The sequence below is a fragment of the Corythoichthys intestinalis genome, chromosome 10 (assembly GCF_030265065.1).
Source record: "Corythoichthys intestinalis isolate RoL2023-P3 chromosome 10, ASM3026506v1, whole genome shotgun sequence".
In the NCBI taxonomy this organism is placed as follows: Eukaryota; Metazoa; Chordata; class Actinopteri; order Syngnathiformes; family Syngnathidae; genus Corythoichthys; species Corythoichthys intestinalis.
The window spans coordinates 53571762-53589339 of NC_080404.1; the positions used below are offsets into that span (position 1 = coordinate 53571762).

The 17578-nt window shown below is 39.2% G+C and overlaps 1 protein-coding gene across 3 annotated transcripts in view; it reads right to left on the reverse strand.

The window, feature by feature from the left end:
* The window catches only part of gfra1a (gdnf family receptor alpha 1a), a 180986-nt gene that overhangs the window by 154353 nt on the left and 9055 nt on the right, over nucleotides 1-17578 (reverse strand). For all 3 annotated transcript variants that reach the window (XM_057847829.1, XM_057847828.1, XM_057847830.1), the window contains exon 3: nucleotides 2932-3012. In XM_057847829.1, coding sequence (XP_057703812.1) covers nucleotides 2932-3012 — 81 coding nt within the window. The remainder of the gene's footprint in view (nucleotides 1-2931; nucleotides 3013-17578) is intronic.

Sequence of the window (17578 nt, forward strand, 5' to 3'; positions counted from 1 at the left end):
TAGGCCTGGGCACAGCTGCACCCCTCTAAGCTCCGGCCCTTTGTACAATCATCTTTCTGCTGTGAATTTCAAAGTGTTTGATACTAATAGACACCCAATCCTGCCACCCTCAAGCTTTAAATGCATTGGACATCTAGCGCCGTCAATGGTAGCAGACACAAACTTTTGTTCTGCAGGTTCCCAGATGCTACTCTTGCCTTCTCGCTTGCAAATAAACGACGGGGAGAAAAAACAGCGGGAATGTTTCTAAGTGGCACTTTTAGGAATCCCTAATGCAAATCTCATCTGTTTCTCGCCAAAGTCTGGCGGCTACCCAGATGTTCCATTATGTCACTTTTTCACCTGACTCCGACATTTTTCTCATCATACTTCTTCAGCAGACATTTTCCTTTAAAAGGCTCTTTGGCCCAGCCGCCTCACGTCATTTGAAATGTGCCAGGGCTCAGAGTCAGTCAGTTAATATGCCAGGTAGGATTATTCTGATAGTCGGTTCATCGGTTCAGGTATGAAATCATGGTATTTTCTGGGCTTTACGTTTTAGTTGGAAGTGTGCAAAAAGTACAAGTGGAGTGAAGTTGGACTACTAGTACTAGGTAACTATGTAACTGTATAATTTACAGATGTGTAATTTCAAGCAACACAAGGTAACCTTTCAACCTTTATAAAAGATTTTCATACCATTTGCGATGATATGTCAACTGAGAACTCTTTTAAATCTTGAGTAGGGTTACGCAAACCGAATTTCTGTGTAAGTCGGAATTTACCCTTTAAGTACCCCAAAATAACGATCCAACGTAAGTTGGAATTAACCCTTTAAGTACCCCAAAATAACGATCCCAAAAGTCTAAAAGTATTATATTTGTTTAATGATGGAGGATACACTGCCATCTGGTGGCAGCGTTGGGTCTGTCGGGACAGTCGCCTCGTATGACTGAGGGGCAGACTCATCTGACATGGATAAAGGGACAGCTGTGCTCTGGTTTGGCCCACAAAATGCTGTAAGTTGTTTCAGCTAATATATGTTTGTGTATGCATTTGTCATTAAGTTTAGAGCTACAGTTTGTGGAGTTACGTGTGAGCGATTTGCTATGAGAATTGGAAATATGTTAGCATTTGTAGCATTTAAGCTAAGGTGACCAAAAGACCTAAAAGACGTGGCTCCATACACCTTTTTGTAAGTTTCTCCTGTTAATGTCGATCACGTGTCTTCTGTTGTACATAGGGTTATATATGTACACAGAGATGCAGTATATTGTATGAGTCTTGTAATTGTTCTGCGTTAGTTAGTGGTTGAATGCTAGTATAGCTAAATAGCTGTGTTGCTTATGAGTTTTTTTTTTTTTTACGATAAATACGTATTTAATGGCAACTGTTGACTTCTGTCGGAGATTTGTACTGGTGTAATCTGTAAAATCTCGTTTGTTGTCGCATCTTTGCGCTGCCGATGGTAGTAAACTTTTATAGCAAAGTCTGATTTTGCCTTGGCTCCCGTATTCGCTAATAGGGTAGCAATCAGTGAGCCCAGCTGCGCTAGGCATTATGGGCAATGTAGTTTTGAACTGCTGCGTTTGGAAACATGCTGGTTGAATCGCTTGTCAGTTTATTTCAGTTATTGTTTGCGTACAATTTAGACATTGTATGAGAATAGAAATTGAGTGGGAATAACATTTTGTCAACGACAATTGTCGTGATCGTAATTTTAAAAAATGTTGAGTTGGCACATAGCCAACCATGTGTGTATTAACTGGACTACATTTCCATGAGTCTGCATTATATTATTTTTTTTTAATAATTATTCTTTTTTTTGGGGGGGGTATTTTTTTTTTAATTTTTAATTATTTTTTTAGGAAGAATAAAGCCTGTTGAGTAAAAAAAAAGTGGGAGATATTCGCATCTTTGAGTGATCTTCGAGTAAAATTCAAGTATCTCGAGGCCGGGCCGAGTGTCCTCTTTTTTGGAAATCAAAATATGGTCACCCTAATTTGAGCTAGCAGACTTTTGTTAGGTAAATTAGGCTTTTAATCTACAAAATTTACTTATTGATCAGAATAGATGGACCTTTGAACACCAGCTGTTTTGTGTCAAGTGTTTTATTGTTAAAACCTGACGTGTATTGCCGTCAATAGCAGCTAGCCAATGAGCTTTCACTTTTCTGGTGTGCGGTAAGATTTGTCATGATGTGTTTGTCAATGAGCTAAAATTGTGCATGTGGCCTCTTGCATTTTGGTGTCGTTTGATCCTCTTGCCACCCACGACATGATGTCACCGCAGCGAGTAGGAGAAGCATTGTTGTTGTTTTTAGGCCAGTCTTGGAGGCTTCGCGCCTCGTTTCATTCCGCGAGTCTTTGATATGTCGATCTTAGCCTGCAGCTGTAACAGTGCCTTGTCAGAAAGACCAGTGAAGGATATCAGAAGATCGCCATCTGGGGGTAACTATGTTAGAATCGACTACTATCACTCAACATCACTTGAAATTGTTATCTCAATATCACAAAAATGTTTGCAGCACAAAGAAAACTTTTTACCGCACAAACGTAGCACAAATCATTGACATCCTTTTTGTATACATGTGCGTCTGATGGGGGGGCCAACTTCACTGAGGTGCTTGCAGCAACGACTGATATAAACGTCATAGCTCCAAATGTTGCAATGCTAATTATGGTTAACCCATTTAATGCTAGTCACTTTACATCATCCAGCTGTTTGCATTTGCATATACATATACTTTGTTGACCTATCTGACTAGCACTACAATGCTGCTATCTTCATCTTATCTTGCTTAAGCTCCACTATGGGGGGGGGGGGGGTTACGTCCATGGGTTAGGGAAGCAGTGAAGAAAAATAGGAGGAGGTAGAGATGATAAGGGAAAGGATTTGGAGAAACGCCGGAGAAACTACAGGAGGCTCTCAGACCGGTGCGGGAAAACTCACCAATGATGGGTGCCAGGCGGAAAATGTCCGACAAGCGGCTGTTGACAGGCTCATAAGGAGAATCCTCCAAAAAGTCGTTACCTGACAAATAGAACGTCAAGTTAGATGGCGACAAAAGTGGAAATGGGAAAACATTGTGACAGACGTCTATTGGTATTGGCCCGAATATAAGCCGTCCCTGATTATAAGATGACCCCCTCTTTTTCAAGATTCAAGTTTGAAAAAAGACTTTTTGAACACCAAATTAATTTTTATACAGAAAATAATTACAGTACATCTAAAACAAATGATTATAACAATATCTTTGAGAGAAAAAGCATGTTATTTTGCCTCATTCAAATCTTAATATCAATCACATTCACATGCAATCACATTCGTAAATGAATGGCTTCTGGTTTTTGAAATGTAAATAAACAAATCTATTGTGATAAAAAAACAAAATTGCAATAACTGCAATAACCATCAAAGTGAGGTCTAACTGTAACTGTAGTCATGAAACAAATCTGAATAAGGAAAAACATTGCAATCTTACAGTCTTGTTTAGATGGGAGAATTCGTTAGACAGGCATTAATTTGTTATCACCATGCATATGTGCACCGGCATCGTCACAAACGTGATCACACAAAATGCAACCAGGCATCGCATTCCCGCATTTCCTCTTTCTCCTGAGTCCTCACAAATAAAACTTTTTTTTTTTTTTTCTTTTTCCGGGCTCGTGCCTACAAATAAAACATACATTTCGAGTTTTTTCGGGCTCGGCAGCAAATCAAGTTAATTGATCGGGCTCGGGCCACGTCGGGCTTTAATACCCGCGGTTCGGTCGGGTGGGGCCCGATCTGACTTCAAACGTCATGTAATGTTAGCATACCACACACCTGTTCAGCCTGTTGTTCTCTATTGTATTTTAATTGCCTTTCAAGATGACATGTCTGTTCTTGGTGCTGGATTCTATCAAATAAATTTACCCCCCAAAATGCGACTCATACTCTCGTAGGGTTGTTCCGATCATGTTTTTTTGCTCCCGATCCAATCCCGATCGTTTTAGTTTGAGTATCTGCCGATCCCGATATATCCTGATCCGATTGCTTTTTTTGCTCCCGATTCAGTTCCAATCATTCCCGATAATTTTTCCCGATCATATACATTTTGGCAATCCATTCAGAAAAAAAAGAATAAAACTCGGACGAATATATGCATTCAACATGCAGTACATAAGTACTGTATTTATTATGACAATAAATCCTCAAGATGGCATTTACATTATTAACATTCTTTCTGTGAGAGGGATCCACGGATAGAAAGACTTGTGACTTTGTATATTGTGACCAGGGGTCGCGTTAACCGAATATTTTCCGTCGTTGACCGTTTTTTTACAACAGTGACGGAAAAAACTGAAGTCCATCTGTCATTTTGACAGGTTGCAATTAACACCCCAGACCACAGGGTGGCGAGTGAGCATATTAATTAGCTATTGTCTCTCTTGATGCATGACATCGTTGGCCTTACTCGGAAAAATGTCAAGGCAACTTAGTATCCGAAGTTTCTTCAAAAAGCCCCAAAACGACGATGGTGTTGATAAAAGAGGTGAAAAAAGAGGGACTGATGCAGTGAAGGATGACAACCAATCAAGTGAATCGCCGGTTCACTCCTCACTGCGGCGAGCAGTTGAAAACGCCGCCAATTACCAAGAAGGACAGAATTGGTGACACGGTGAAAGTGGCATAAAGCCAAAAAAGCGGACCAGACTAGCCAGAGCCTGCAATTATTTCAAGGAAAATATGGAGGGTGCCACCACTGTGTGTACTCTTTTTGCTAAACTGTACTCGCATACCACGGTAGCACGTCGGCTATGAACGAACACTTGACGCGCCGTCACCCAGGTGTATTTTGGAAGACAACAGGAAACAACAAGTTAGCGGATTGTAAGTTTATACAACTTTCTAACGATCTTTTTAAAAAATTGGATCAACGTGCATTTTTATTTAATAATAATAATAAATTTGAAAAAAAAAAAATATATATATATATATAATGGAATTATATAATATTTTATTATTATTAAATGTATTACGATCATGGAAGGTCCCACTTGGGGGAAAGAAAAATATATATATACATATCCCGTATATACAAAATATAATAAAAATATATATGGAAACACAGTACTGGCCTGCTTACTGTAATCCATGACTGCACTAATGTTAGTTACTTTATATTATAAAGTATTATTGTATTATTGTGTATATACAGTAATGTGCAAAAGTTTTAGGCAGGACACCTGCCTAAAACTTTTGCACATTACTGTATATTTTTACTATATTATGTATATACAGGATATACTGTATGTATATATTTTCCCCAAGTGGAAGCTTCCATGATCCTAATAAATTTAAAAATGAAAAAAAATATATATACAGTATTGTGCAAAAGTTTTAGGCAGGTGTCCTGCCTAAAACTTTTGCACAGTACTGTACATATAGTGACTGCATCAAGATATAGTCATTTTAAAAATTTAAGTGACGGGTAAAAATAGATTCTGACCGGATTTTTATGACCCTGTCAGTCAAAATGACAGACTACGAAAAAGTCTAGCGCAACCTCTGATTGTGACTAAATATTGCCATCTAGTGTATTTGTTGAGCTTTCAGTAAATGATACTGTAGCCATGGCTAAATGCATGATGGGAAGTGGAACCATGATTGTGCGTAGTGCTATCAATTGATATATCTTCTCTGCATTGGGAAATAACATAAGGTGTTAAGAAAAAGATCAATTACTACCTTGCTTCCCCACATTGCTTCCCACGATATTTCTAATCGTAGGGAGAGGGATTGTAAGGCTTTAGACAATTAAAAAAAGGCTCAAAGGCTGCCAAGTTTCACTCTATTCATTTTACGCTGCCTTTTATCTCTCTAGATAGGTAAAACGGTGCCATTACAGATTGAGCGCGACAACGCGTGAGTGGGTCGTACAGCGCATGCATTAATTGCGTTCAAAATTTTAACGTGATACATTTTTTATAAAATTAATTACTGCCGTGATTGGGATAAATTTGATAACCCTACCTTAAGCCTAAACTAAAGACTGGGTGAGTGTAACATATTATGTCTGTAACGTTAAATACAATTATAAAATGATTTAATAAAAAAATATATATATATATATATATTAAAAAAAGGCATGGCCGATATTTTTTTGCTGATTCCGATACTTTGAAAATGACGTGATCGGACCTGATCGATCGGCGACATCTCTACTCCGGTGCGACTTATATGTTTTTTTCCTTTTCATTGCGCATTTTTGGGCTGGTGCGACTTATACTCAGGTGCGAAGTATAGTCCGAAAAATACGGTACTCACGCCCAGGGGTCGCGTTAACCGAATATTTTCCGTCGTTGACCGTTTTTTTACAACAGTGACGGAAAAAACTGAAGTCCATCTGTCATTTTGACAGGTTGCAATTAACACCCCAGACCACAGGGTGGCGAGTGAGCATATTAATTAGCTATTGTCTCTCTTGATGCATGACATCGTTGGCCTTACTCGGAAAAATGTCAAGGCAACTTAGTGTCCGAAGTTTCTTCAAAAAGCCCCAAAACGACGATGGTGTTGATAAAAGAGGTGAAAAAAGAGGGACTGATGCAGTGAAGGATGACAACCAATCAAGTTAATCGCCGGTTCACTCCTCACTGTGGCGAGCAGTTGAAAACGCCGCCAATTACCAAGAAGGGCAGAATTGGTAACACGGTGAAAGCGGCATAAAGCCAAAAAAGCGGACCAGACTAGCCAGACCCTGCAATTATTTCAAGGAAAATATGGAGGGTGCCACCACTGTGTGTACTCTTTTTGCTAAGCTGTACTCGCATACCACGGTAGCACGTCGGCTATGAACGAACACTTGACGCGCCGTCACCCAGGTGTATTTTGGAAGACAACAGGAAACAACAAGCTAGCGGATTGTAAGTTCATACAACTTTCTAACGATTTTTTTAAAAAAAATTGGATCAACGTGCATTTTTATTTAATAATAATAATAAATAAATAAATAAATACATAAAAATATACATATAATGGAATTATACAATATTTTATTATTATTAAATGTATTAGGATCATGGAAGGTCCCACTTGGGGGAAAAAAAATTTTTTTATATATATATATATATCCTGTATATACATAATATAATAAAAATATATATGGAAACACAGTACTGGCCTGCTTACTGTAATCCATGACTGCACTAATGTTAGTTACTTTATATTATAAAGTATTTTTGTATTATTGTGTATACACCAGGGGTCGCGTTAACCGAATATTTTCCGTCGTTAACCGGTTTTTTAAAACGGTGACGGAAAAAACTGAAGTCCATCTGTCATTTTGACAGGTTGCAATTCACACCCCAGACCACAGGGTGGCGAGTGAGCATATTAATTTGCTATTGTCTCTCTTGATGCATGACGTCGTTGGCCTTACTCGGAAAAATGTCAAAAAAATAAAAGGCAACTGAGTGTCCGAAGTTTCTTCAAAAAGCCCCAAAACAACGATGGTGTTGATAAAAGAGGTGAAAGGAAGGTGTGAGACAGCGTTCAGGCCACAGCAGGTGAACTGTTAATTTCATTGTTCCATATGTAGCCTACCTACTGGGGCCACAGTCAGCTGTTTTTGTCACTGCGGAGAAAAAGTTACATATTCATCTGCTTGATGTGTGATGGCACGGTGTGGATTCTCTGTTAAGCTTGTTCGGACATAATATTAATTAAAAATGAATGAAAACTAAATACTATTGAATATGTCATTATTATCATTTTAAAAATTTAAGTGACGGGTAAAAATAGATTATGACCGGATTTTTATGACCCTGTCAGTCAAAATGGCAGACAACGAAAAAGTATAGCGCAACATCTGGTATACACATATAGTGACTGCATCAAGATATCGTCATTTTAAAAATTTAAGTGACGGGTAAAAATAGATTATGACCGGATTTTTATGACCCTGTCAGTCAAAATGACAGACAACGAAAAAGTCTAACGCAACCTCTGCACACGCCCTACATGAACCACGTGACCACCCGTAGCCGGAACACAGAGTGTCATAAACCTCTTTACATGGCCCTGGTCGCACCCTCTCTCAGTTCCGCCCCTGCCGTCAACAGCAGCGAATGATTTAACAAGGAAGTGATCTGAAAATGCCTCAAAATGAATAGGAATTGACCAAAAATCTACAGGAAGCGACCCATGAGAGAGAGCAAAGCATCCCCAAACAATTTCTCCAGAAAAAACATTGTCTAGTTTACTATAATACCTTAGCTTTGAACCTAGCGCACCCAACCTAGGCCACTGACAGCTTCCAAAAAAAGTCATCTATCAGTGCCAGTTCTCAGCCGGGTTCTTCTTTGCTTTACTCTGCCACCGAATAAACCGCAAGTTTGCGTGCGTCACGTTTACCATTCGCAAAACCATGTGTCTTTACTTCCTTGCCACAAAATACATTTTGGCAGCGGGAATCACGTGATTTGTGACAGTCGTAGACGTGTCTTGTCCGTTTATTGGCACGTCGTTAACTTGTTTATGAGCGTAGCGTCTCGCGTGTGACGTCGTTATTTGGGTCAGTCGATAGCCCCGCTGCCCCGCAGCCTCACGCTTGATTAGGCAGGTTGGTCAGCAAGTGGAAGTGGCCTCGCAGGCCAGGATGGCCCCCCTCTGCGGCGCCCTGCCCCCTCCTGCACGAGCACATACAGTACCCCTGCTAGCCCAGTGTTTTTCAACCTTTTTGAACCCAAGGACCAAATATTCCCTTACATGAACACCACCAGCCATAAAAAAAATAAAAAATAAAAAAAATTTGATTTCCTACGACTGATATTAACAATAAAAAGTAGGGTTGTTCCGATCATGTTTTTTTTGCTCCCGATCCGATCCCGATCGTTTTAGTTTGAGTATCTGCCAATCCCGATATTTCCCGATCAGATTGCTTTTTTTTTTTTTTGCTCAAGATTCAATTCCAATCATTCCCGATAATTTTTCCCGATCATATACATTTTGGCAATGCAGTAAGAAAAAAATGAATTAAACTCGGACGAATATAAACATTCAACATACAGTACATAAGTACTGTATTTGTTTATTATGACAATAAATCCTCAAGATGGCATTTACATTATTAACATTCTTTCTGTGGGAGGGAACCACGGATAGAAAGACTTGTAATTCTTAAAGGATAAATGTGACTTTGTATATTGTGACTAAATATTGCCATCTAGTGTATTTGTTGAGCTTTCAGTAAATGATACTGTAGCCATTTGACTTCTGCCCAAATGCATGATGGGAAGTGCAACCATGACTGTGCGTCGTGGTACCAATTGATATATCTTCTCTACGTTGGGAAATAACACAGGGTGTTAAGAAAAAGATCAACTACTATCTTTCTTCCCCACATTGCTTCCCACGATTATTCTAATTGTTGGGCGAGGGATTGTAAGGCTTTAGCCATTAAAACAAGGCTCCATAGGCTGCCATAATTCACTCTACTCATTTTACGCTGCCTTTTAGCTCTATATACTGTATGGGTAAGACGGCGTCATTATAGATTGAACGCAACAATGCGTGAGTGGGTTGTGCAGCGCATGCGTTAATCGCGTTAAATATTGTAACGTCATTAATGTAAAAAATATTAATTCTCGCCGTTAACGCGATAAATTTGATAGCCCTACCTTAAGCTTAAACTAAAGACTCTGGAAGAGTGTAACATATTATGTCTGTAACGTTAAGTACCATTAGAAAACAATTTAATAAAAAAATATATATATATACATATATATATATATATATATATTCAAAAAAGGCATGTCCAATATTTTTTTGCCGATTCCAATACTTTGAAAATGACGTGATCGTACCCGATCGATCGAATTCTCTAATAAAAAGTGGTGTTTTTGGAATAAGAGGGTTGAATTTCTTCCAGAACCTTTTAAACGTTAGGGCATTGTTTTTTTAGTTTTTTGTTTTTTTACGTTGAAGCACAAATAATATACTGTATGGTCCTTTCTCACTAGTACGCAAACTTTTCCAAAATATTCTACGACACCAGAGGCTCAAGAAATTTCGTATGAAAGGTGCTGATTCTGAAACCCCCTGCGAAAGTGCGTTCCCGGTGGCAGTTTTGTGGCAAACTCTGAGCGTGCCCTATAGTTCAGCGTGCCGTTCAGTGGACAGAGACGCACACGTCACGGCCGAGGAAACCTTGATAAATGCTTTTTTTTGTTGTTTTTTTTCCCCAACCTGTCCTGTTCAGCTGTTTGACACGGAGAATGGAAGTCTAAGTGTCCGGTTGGTCTGAACAGTTTTAATGTTTCACATTGAGAATATAACTTACTCCCATTGTGATCATTAAACATATCTTGTTTATTATGACACAGCAGCGAACAGGAAGGGGTTATGGGGTGACAGAAGAAAAGAAACACAAGAAAGAAAAAGAAACACAAACAACAAGAAGAAATACATTCAACGCCTACACTAACTATTGATATGTTGGTGCTATCGTCGGCTAGATTGCCGGTTGACACCGTGTGGGGGGCCTGTTGAGCTGGGAAAGAAGGGGAGGGGGGAGGGGAAGTCTATAAGCTAAGTGATTGGGAGGGGTAGAGTGTACACAAATCAGCTCTGTGATCTAGAATATAGTAATCGAGTGAATCCTTTGTGAGTGTAAGCCTGTTGGCAACCGACCCTGTGCCGCCCAACCGCCAGTTCCGGCACCGGGACCCCCCTATCCAAGTGCGCCCAATCGCATCATCCAGCCGCATGCGAGCCCCGCCAAACACGCGACAGCCACTCAGACGAGCGGAGAAAAAGCGGGGGGGGGGGGGGGGGGGGGGGCAGCTTTCTCCTCCCACAGCCCAGCAAAGGAGCCATCGTCACCCCCCCTCGAGATCCAGGGTGTCCCCCGGGCCACCCGTGCTCCCATCAACCGGCCCTCAGGGATGGGAATAGGGGACCACCACCAACCCCACGCCCGCCCCACCCCCGCGCTTTCTTGAAGTTTGGGACGAAAAATCATAGGAAATACTTTGAAAATATTAGGCTAAATGTTATCTTGATGGACGTTTATGTGAAATTGTAGTTCACAACAACAAAAACAAAAAAACTATTCCCTTCTCACAGAAACTAATAAAGCTCTTTACAACACTATTACAATTTCTTCTACTCCTTAAAATAAGATATGTGGCTGTCTTCTTGTGTAATAAGGGTAGTCGATAGTGAGCCATGTCGAAAGGCCGAGTCCTAGCGAAAAAAAATCTTTTAGCAGTGGTGAACAGCAGATTTCAAGAACGCATTCGAACAGGAGGACGCCATTTAAAGAACGTCAATTTAAAAAATAAAAAATATATGAAATAAATAAATACAAGGAGGGAGACATGGAAAACAAGCTGAATAGGGGCTCTCGAGCACCGGAGTTGGATACCCCTGCTGTATAGTAAGGCTGCAATAACTAATCGATTAAATACAGTCCCTGACAAAAGTCTTGTCGCTTATCCATTTTGTAGAAACAATTGCTAATAACCTGACTTTTAATAATTCAATTGGTTCCAGAAATGGCTCAGATGAAATCTAAGACCCTCCCAAATGATGTTGAATGTACAAAAATATATTTGTTTCACTGAAAAAAGATTTATCATTTAATGAAGACACAAAGGTCAAATTTTGGCAAGACAAAAGTTTTGTCGCCGACAGAAAGTAGTATGAAAATTGAACAAAAAACAAAACTTCAAATACAAAAATATGTTACATAACATAAGCAAATTAAGTAGTGGTGCTGTGAGATCCACATTTAATATTTTGTATGACTTCCATGGGCTTGAAGGACTGCATCCATGCGGTTCGGCGAGGATTCATACAATTTATTGATGAAGTCATCAGGAACATCAAGGAAAGCAGTCTTGCATGCCTCCCGGAATTCATCAACATTCTTGGGTTTCGTCTTCCATGCTTCCTCTTTCATCCTGTTCATGTCTGGTGACTGGGCCGGCCAGTCCTGGAGAATCTTGATCTTCTTTGCCTGGAGGAACTTTGAGGTAGAGATTGTAGTAGGCGATGGAGCACCATCCTGCGGCAGAATTTGTCCCTTTTTATGGTTAGGAATGTAAGAGGCAGTTAAGATTTGTTGATATTTGAGGCTATTTATGTTGCCTTCCACCCTGCAGATCTCTCGCACACCCCCATACTAGATGTAACCCCAGACCATGATTTTGCCACCACCAAACTTCACTGTTTTCTGAGTTCCAGTAGGTCTCCTTCAATATTTGCGACGACTGTGGTGTAATTCAATGGAAGATTCATCTAATAAATCCACCTTTTACCACAAAACAGTGAACAGTGAACGACTTTTTACTGATTTCTGTACTGATAAATTCTTTTTATGTTTCGTACTGTTTTTATGTTTCATACTCAGACCTTTTAATTAAAACTTAAACAAGTTTTATGTACTTAAAACAGTACAGTTGTAGACGACAGTTAAGTCAGGAAGTTGTGATACAATATTCTTTTGAAGGAAATGGCCAACTATTTTCTCTTTATCGTGACTTTCAACATACTTAAAACAACTTCAAGTTAAATTGTGAAGGTCATTGAAAAATGTGACATTTATCTGATGTTTCGATTAATCGTTTAATTAATCATAAGATTCAACAATTATAAAAATAATCGTTAGTGTAAGCCCTACTATGAAGAAAATAGTTTTTCCTCCATCTCTCCTGGTTTCATTGGATTGTTAAAAAGTTCCCGTTTTTTGGGGGCACTCTGTATATGTATTAAAAACACCCACTGACAGCTATGGATGTCCAATTAATTTTGACTGGGATATGCTAACAGCAAATAATCAACAATGAGTTAATATTGGTGAAATTGAGGAACCAAAAAAAAACAGTTTCCAAGCATTCTGGTATCAGGAGAAATAAAGGAATTCCCAGACGGCAATACAAGAAAAAAAAAAAAAACACTGAACTTGTACATCTCTCGCAGTTCTATGATGTGTCTGATATTCTGACACATAGATGCTGACATTCTGTCTAATCTAGCCCGCTACAAGAGAGGCTACAGCGGTCCCAAAGGGACAAAAGAGGTGACGTTTGTGGTTTAAAAAGCTGCCATGAGTCATTGAGATGAGTAAGCTGTGTCATATTGACACGGTCAGAAGACTTGAGTGGGTAACAATGTGTCATGTTGCCTAGCTGATGTAGACGATAACTCATACATGAATTTGAAAAAGGACAAAAAGGCCAAGTCATTTTCCCATGAGGTACATTATGCAAATGTGTATGTATAATTCATTTAATTAGAGCTACATCTAACTCTTCTATTCGGCAGCTAATGACACCGACGCATATGTTGCTCAAGTGCTTCAAGTTAGAAGTGAAGGACAGTCTTGCCCAGTAGGGCTGCAACTAACGATTATTTTTATAATCGATTGCCATTAAATAAACGATTCATCAATTAATTGGATGAATGTCACTTTTTTCAATTACCTTCACAGTTTGACTTAAAGTTGTTTTAAGCATGTTTTAAGTAACAATGAAGACAAAATCCAATTTCAAAGCACACTCTCTTGTATGACAATTTACAGTTTGAAAGGGAGTTTGTGTTGAGACTCTGAGCTGTTATATAAATGGGTTTATGTGCGTGGTTTCTTCAATCAACTTTACTATCTCACAATAAGTCAAGTGCTAATATGCTTCTCCAAATCACCGTACAAACGGACACTTAGGACACTGATGAGCATAATCGCTAACTAGCTTAGCGCTCCGTGCTAAGTACTAACGTCTCATCAAGAAAGAATACAAACAATGCAATTGGCTTCATTGACCCGCTTCTGACGGAGGCACACTGGATCTAATAACACAAAAGACAATCTAACTCTCGACATTTTGTAATATTAATAATTCAACAACCCAACCCGACTGTAGCAGTGAACTCTCTCTTTCTCTTGTTTTAATCACTGACATTGATAATCACTAACTGATACATGATAATCGTTTGTTATTGCTGTATCAGCAGCTACATGGAAACGCAAACTTGAATTGCTCTTAGTGAAGATGGGACTGGTTTAATTTATTTTGATTTTAGTTTCATTCTGCAAGTGTTGATGTCAGCAAACCACGCGGATGTCCGACATAGTCATTTCGGAGCTTAGCTCACTGTCAAGCTAGGACTTAGCTCCAACGTCTTGACAAGGACAGTACAATGATGTATAATACATGTTTTTGGATAGTTTTTTACTTAGAGGGTGTTTTAAGGTAAGTAAAGGGTTAATTCCGACTTACACAGAAATCCGCGTTACATACAGTTGTGGTCAAAAGTTTACATACACTTGTGAAGAACATAATGTCATGGCTCTCTTGAGTTTCCAGTTATTTCTACAACTCTGATTTTTCTCCGATAGATTGATTGGAACAGATACTTCTTTGTCACAAAAAGCATTCATGAAGTTTGGTTCTTTTATGACTTTATTATGGGTTAACAGAAAAAGTGATCAAATCTGCTGTGTCAAAAATTTACATACAGCGACACGAATTGCAATTTTGGCGAATCATTGACTTGAACAAGTCAGGAAAGTCACTTGGAGCCATTTCAAAGCAGCTGCAGGTCCCAAGAGCAACAGTGCAAACAATTGTTTGTAAGTATAAAGTGCATGGCACTGTTTTGTCACTGCCACGATCAGGAAGAAAACACAAGCTATCACCTGCTGCTGAGAGAAAATTGGTCAGGAGGGTGAAGATTCAACCGAGAATCACCAAAAAGCAGATCTGCCAAGAATTAGAAGCTGCTGGAACACAGGTGTCAGTGTCCACAGTCGAGCATGTTTTGCATCTCCATGGACTGACTGCAAGAAGGAAGCCCTTGCTCCAAAAGCGGCACCTTAAGGCTCGACTGAAGTTTGCTGCTGATCACATGGACAAAGATAAGACCTTCTGGATGAAAGTTCTGTGGTCAGACGAAACAAAAATCGAGCTGTTTGGCCACAATGCCCAGCAATATGTTTGGAGGAGAAAAGGTGAGGCCTTTAACCCCAAGTACACCATGCCTGCCGTCAAGCACGGTGGTGGTAGTATTATGCTGTGGGGCTGTTTTGCTGCCAATGGAAATGGTGCTTTACAGAGAATAAATGGGATAATGAAGAAGGAGGATTACCTTCAAATTCTTCAAGATAACCTAATGTCATCAGCCCAAAGATTGGGTCTTGGGCGCAGTTGGGTGTTCCAACAGGACAATGACCCCAAACACACATCAAAAGTGGTAATGGAATGGCTAAATCAGGCTAGAATTAAGGTTTTCGAATGGCCTTCCCAAAGTCCCCATTGAGAACTTGTGGACAATGCTGAAGAAACAAGTCCATGTCAGAAAGCCATCAAATTTAACTGAACTGCACCAATTCTGTCAAGAGGAGTGGTCAAAGATTCAACCAGAAGCTTGTGGATGGCTACCAAAAGCGCCTAATTGAAGTGAAAATGGCCAAGGGACATGTTACCAAATATTAGCGCTGCTGTACGTATATTTTTGACCCAGCAGATTTGATCACTTTTTTCTGCTCACCCATAATAAAGTCATAAAAGAACCAAACTTCATGAATGTTTTTGTGACAAAGAAGTGTTCCAATCACTCTATCAGAGAAAAATCAAGAGTTGTAGCAATAACTGGAAACTCAAGAGAGCCATGACATTATGTTCTTCACAAGTGTATGTAAACTTTTGACCACAACTGTAGCCAGTGCAGGAACGGAACTCGTTCGTAAACGGGGGACGACCTGTCGTTGGAAAACTTTATTTGTTTTTGGACTAAAACATTTGAATTTTACTGACAAAAACATTTCAAGTGACTGTCGACTAAAACTAGATGAAATTTATATGAGATTACGTCGACTAAAACTAGACGAAGACTAATAAGCATCGTCCAAAAGACTAAAACAAAGATTAAAAGGGCTTCCCAACAGTGTCAACGATGATGACAACGAAAATATTTCGTCAACGAACACTTTTTTCACGACGATGGCGAGAAGCTAACGAGCTAAAAACGTGTTTTGGGAGACAAAAACATAATGAGACGTATGCCAGTTTTTGCCTGACGAGAACGAGATGAAAATGCGCAATAGTTTCCGTCACATATTGACAATGTGTGAGATTTTATGTGTTGTTAGCTTGCATCGTAGCACTGTATGGTTTTGTCTCTCGTGAAATGCTGCACCCATCCTCCCATTTCCGACTCACTAGTGTTTCGTCGCCAGTCTCCATGCAGGCTTGCACACACGGTAAGATTTGTTTTCTGGTTTATTTGTTTTTTGGCCAACTGCCAGTTTAAAGTAAAATCAAAAAGTAGTTTCTGTGTCCATACAAATAAAAATCCGGCTTTTATGTGTTTTATTTCATGTAATAATTAAATCTAAAAATGACGAGGGCCAGATAGACGTGCTGAGGCATTAGTGACAACGGAATTTAACCTTAATAAGTTGTGATTGTATAGATAAAAATGCAAAATCTGCTTTTGTTGAGGAAAATTAAGAGGATTCTGCATGCTTTCTGATGTGAAAATTTAGTGATTTAGTAGCTGTTGAAAACATATGTCAAAATTGCAGAAAAAAAAATGAAAGTTGCTATTTCAGGACAAAACCTATATGATTTGTTAAATATTGCTATTGATCCTGAAAATATAGGTGGGTATCTCTGTATTTGGTGATTTTTATGCATCTAGTGTGAAATCTGAGTATTTCATATTTTATATTATTGTATTTATGTTATATTTTGTTATACTTATCTAAAAAAAAAAAAAAAAAAATCGGGATTTTATTAGGGAACAACTTTTGAATTTTTTTATGTCGCTGCTTATGGAGACTCATATATGCCTAAGGTGTCATGCCACGTCGCTTCCTGTTTTATTTTGAAGGCTTCACCCTCTTCATAGTCGCGTACTTGCCCTTCCTCTTGCCAACTAATCACCTATTGTTTCCACCTGTTCCTCATTACCTTGTGTGTATATAATGCCCTAGTTCCCCTGTCTTGTGCAGAAGTGTCTTTCTTCCCAGGTCAGTCACGTCAGCCTCTCGCCATAGTCTATCATAGTTATCCTGTATATTATCCTCCATTTGGAGCGCTTTGTGTTTGAACAGTTTTGATCCTAGCCATTTTGACTTTTTCCTCCATTTGGAGCGTTTTGTGTTCTTGACTTTTATCCCTTTTGGAGTGCCTTTTTGTTTGAACTTTTGATCATAGTCATCCTGATTCATTCCTCTGTTGGAGCGCTTTTTGTTTTTTGTTTGTTTTTCTTATCCCGCATGTCAGCAGAAGAACCTCTGTTTTCAAAATAAAGTTTATGCCTGAACCTCTGCAGCTGAGTCGGCCTCGTCATCTCGGCCTGACATAAGGGAGGTGCCTGTTTTGGTTTTAGGTCGCTCGTGTTTTAAAAATATTGGAATTTTAAGTTTTTGAAAATAGGCCCCTACAGAGCGGCCCCACGCCCCGTTTCCGTCAATTCTAGGGGTGTGACAAAATATCGAAATGGTGATATATCGTGATACTTTGTATTCCAAAAGCTTATCGATATGCTTCTGTCAAGAATCGAGATATCATTTTAAAAAGGTGTCAATGTTTTAAAAAAAACAACA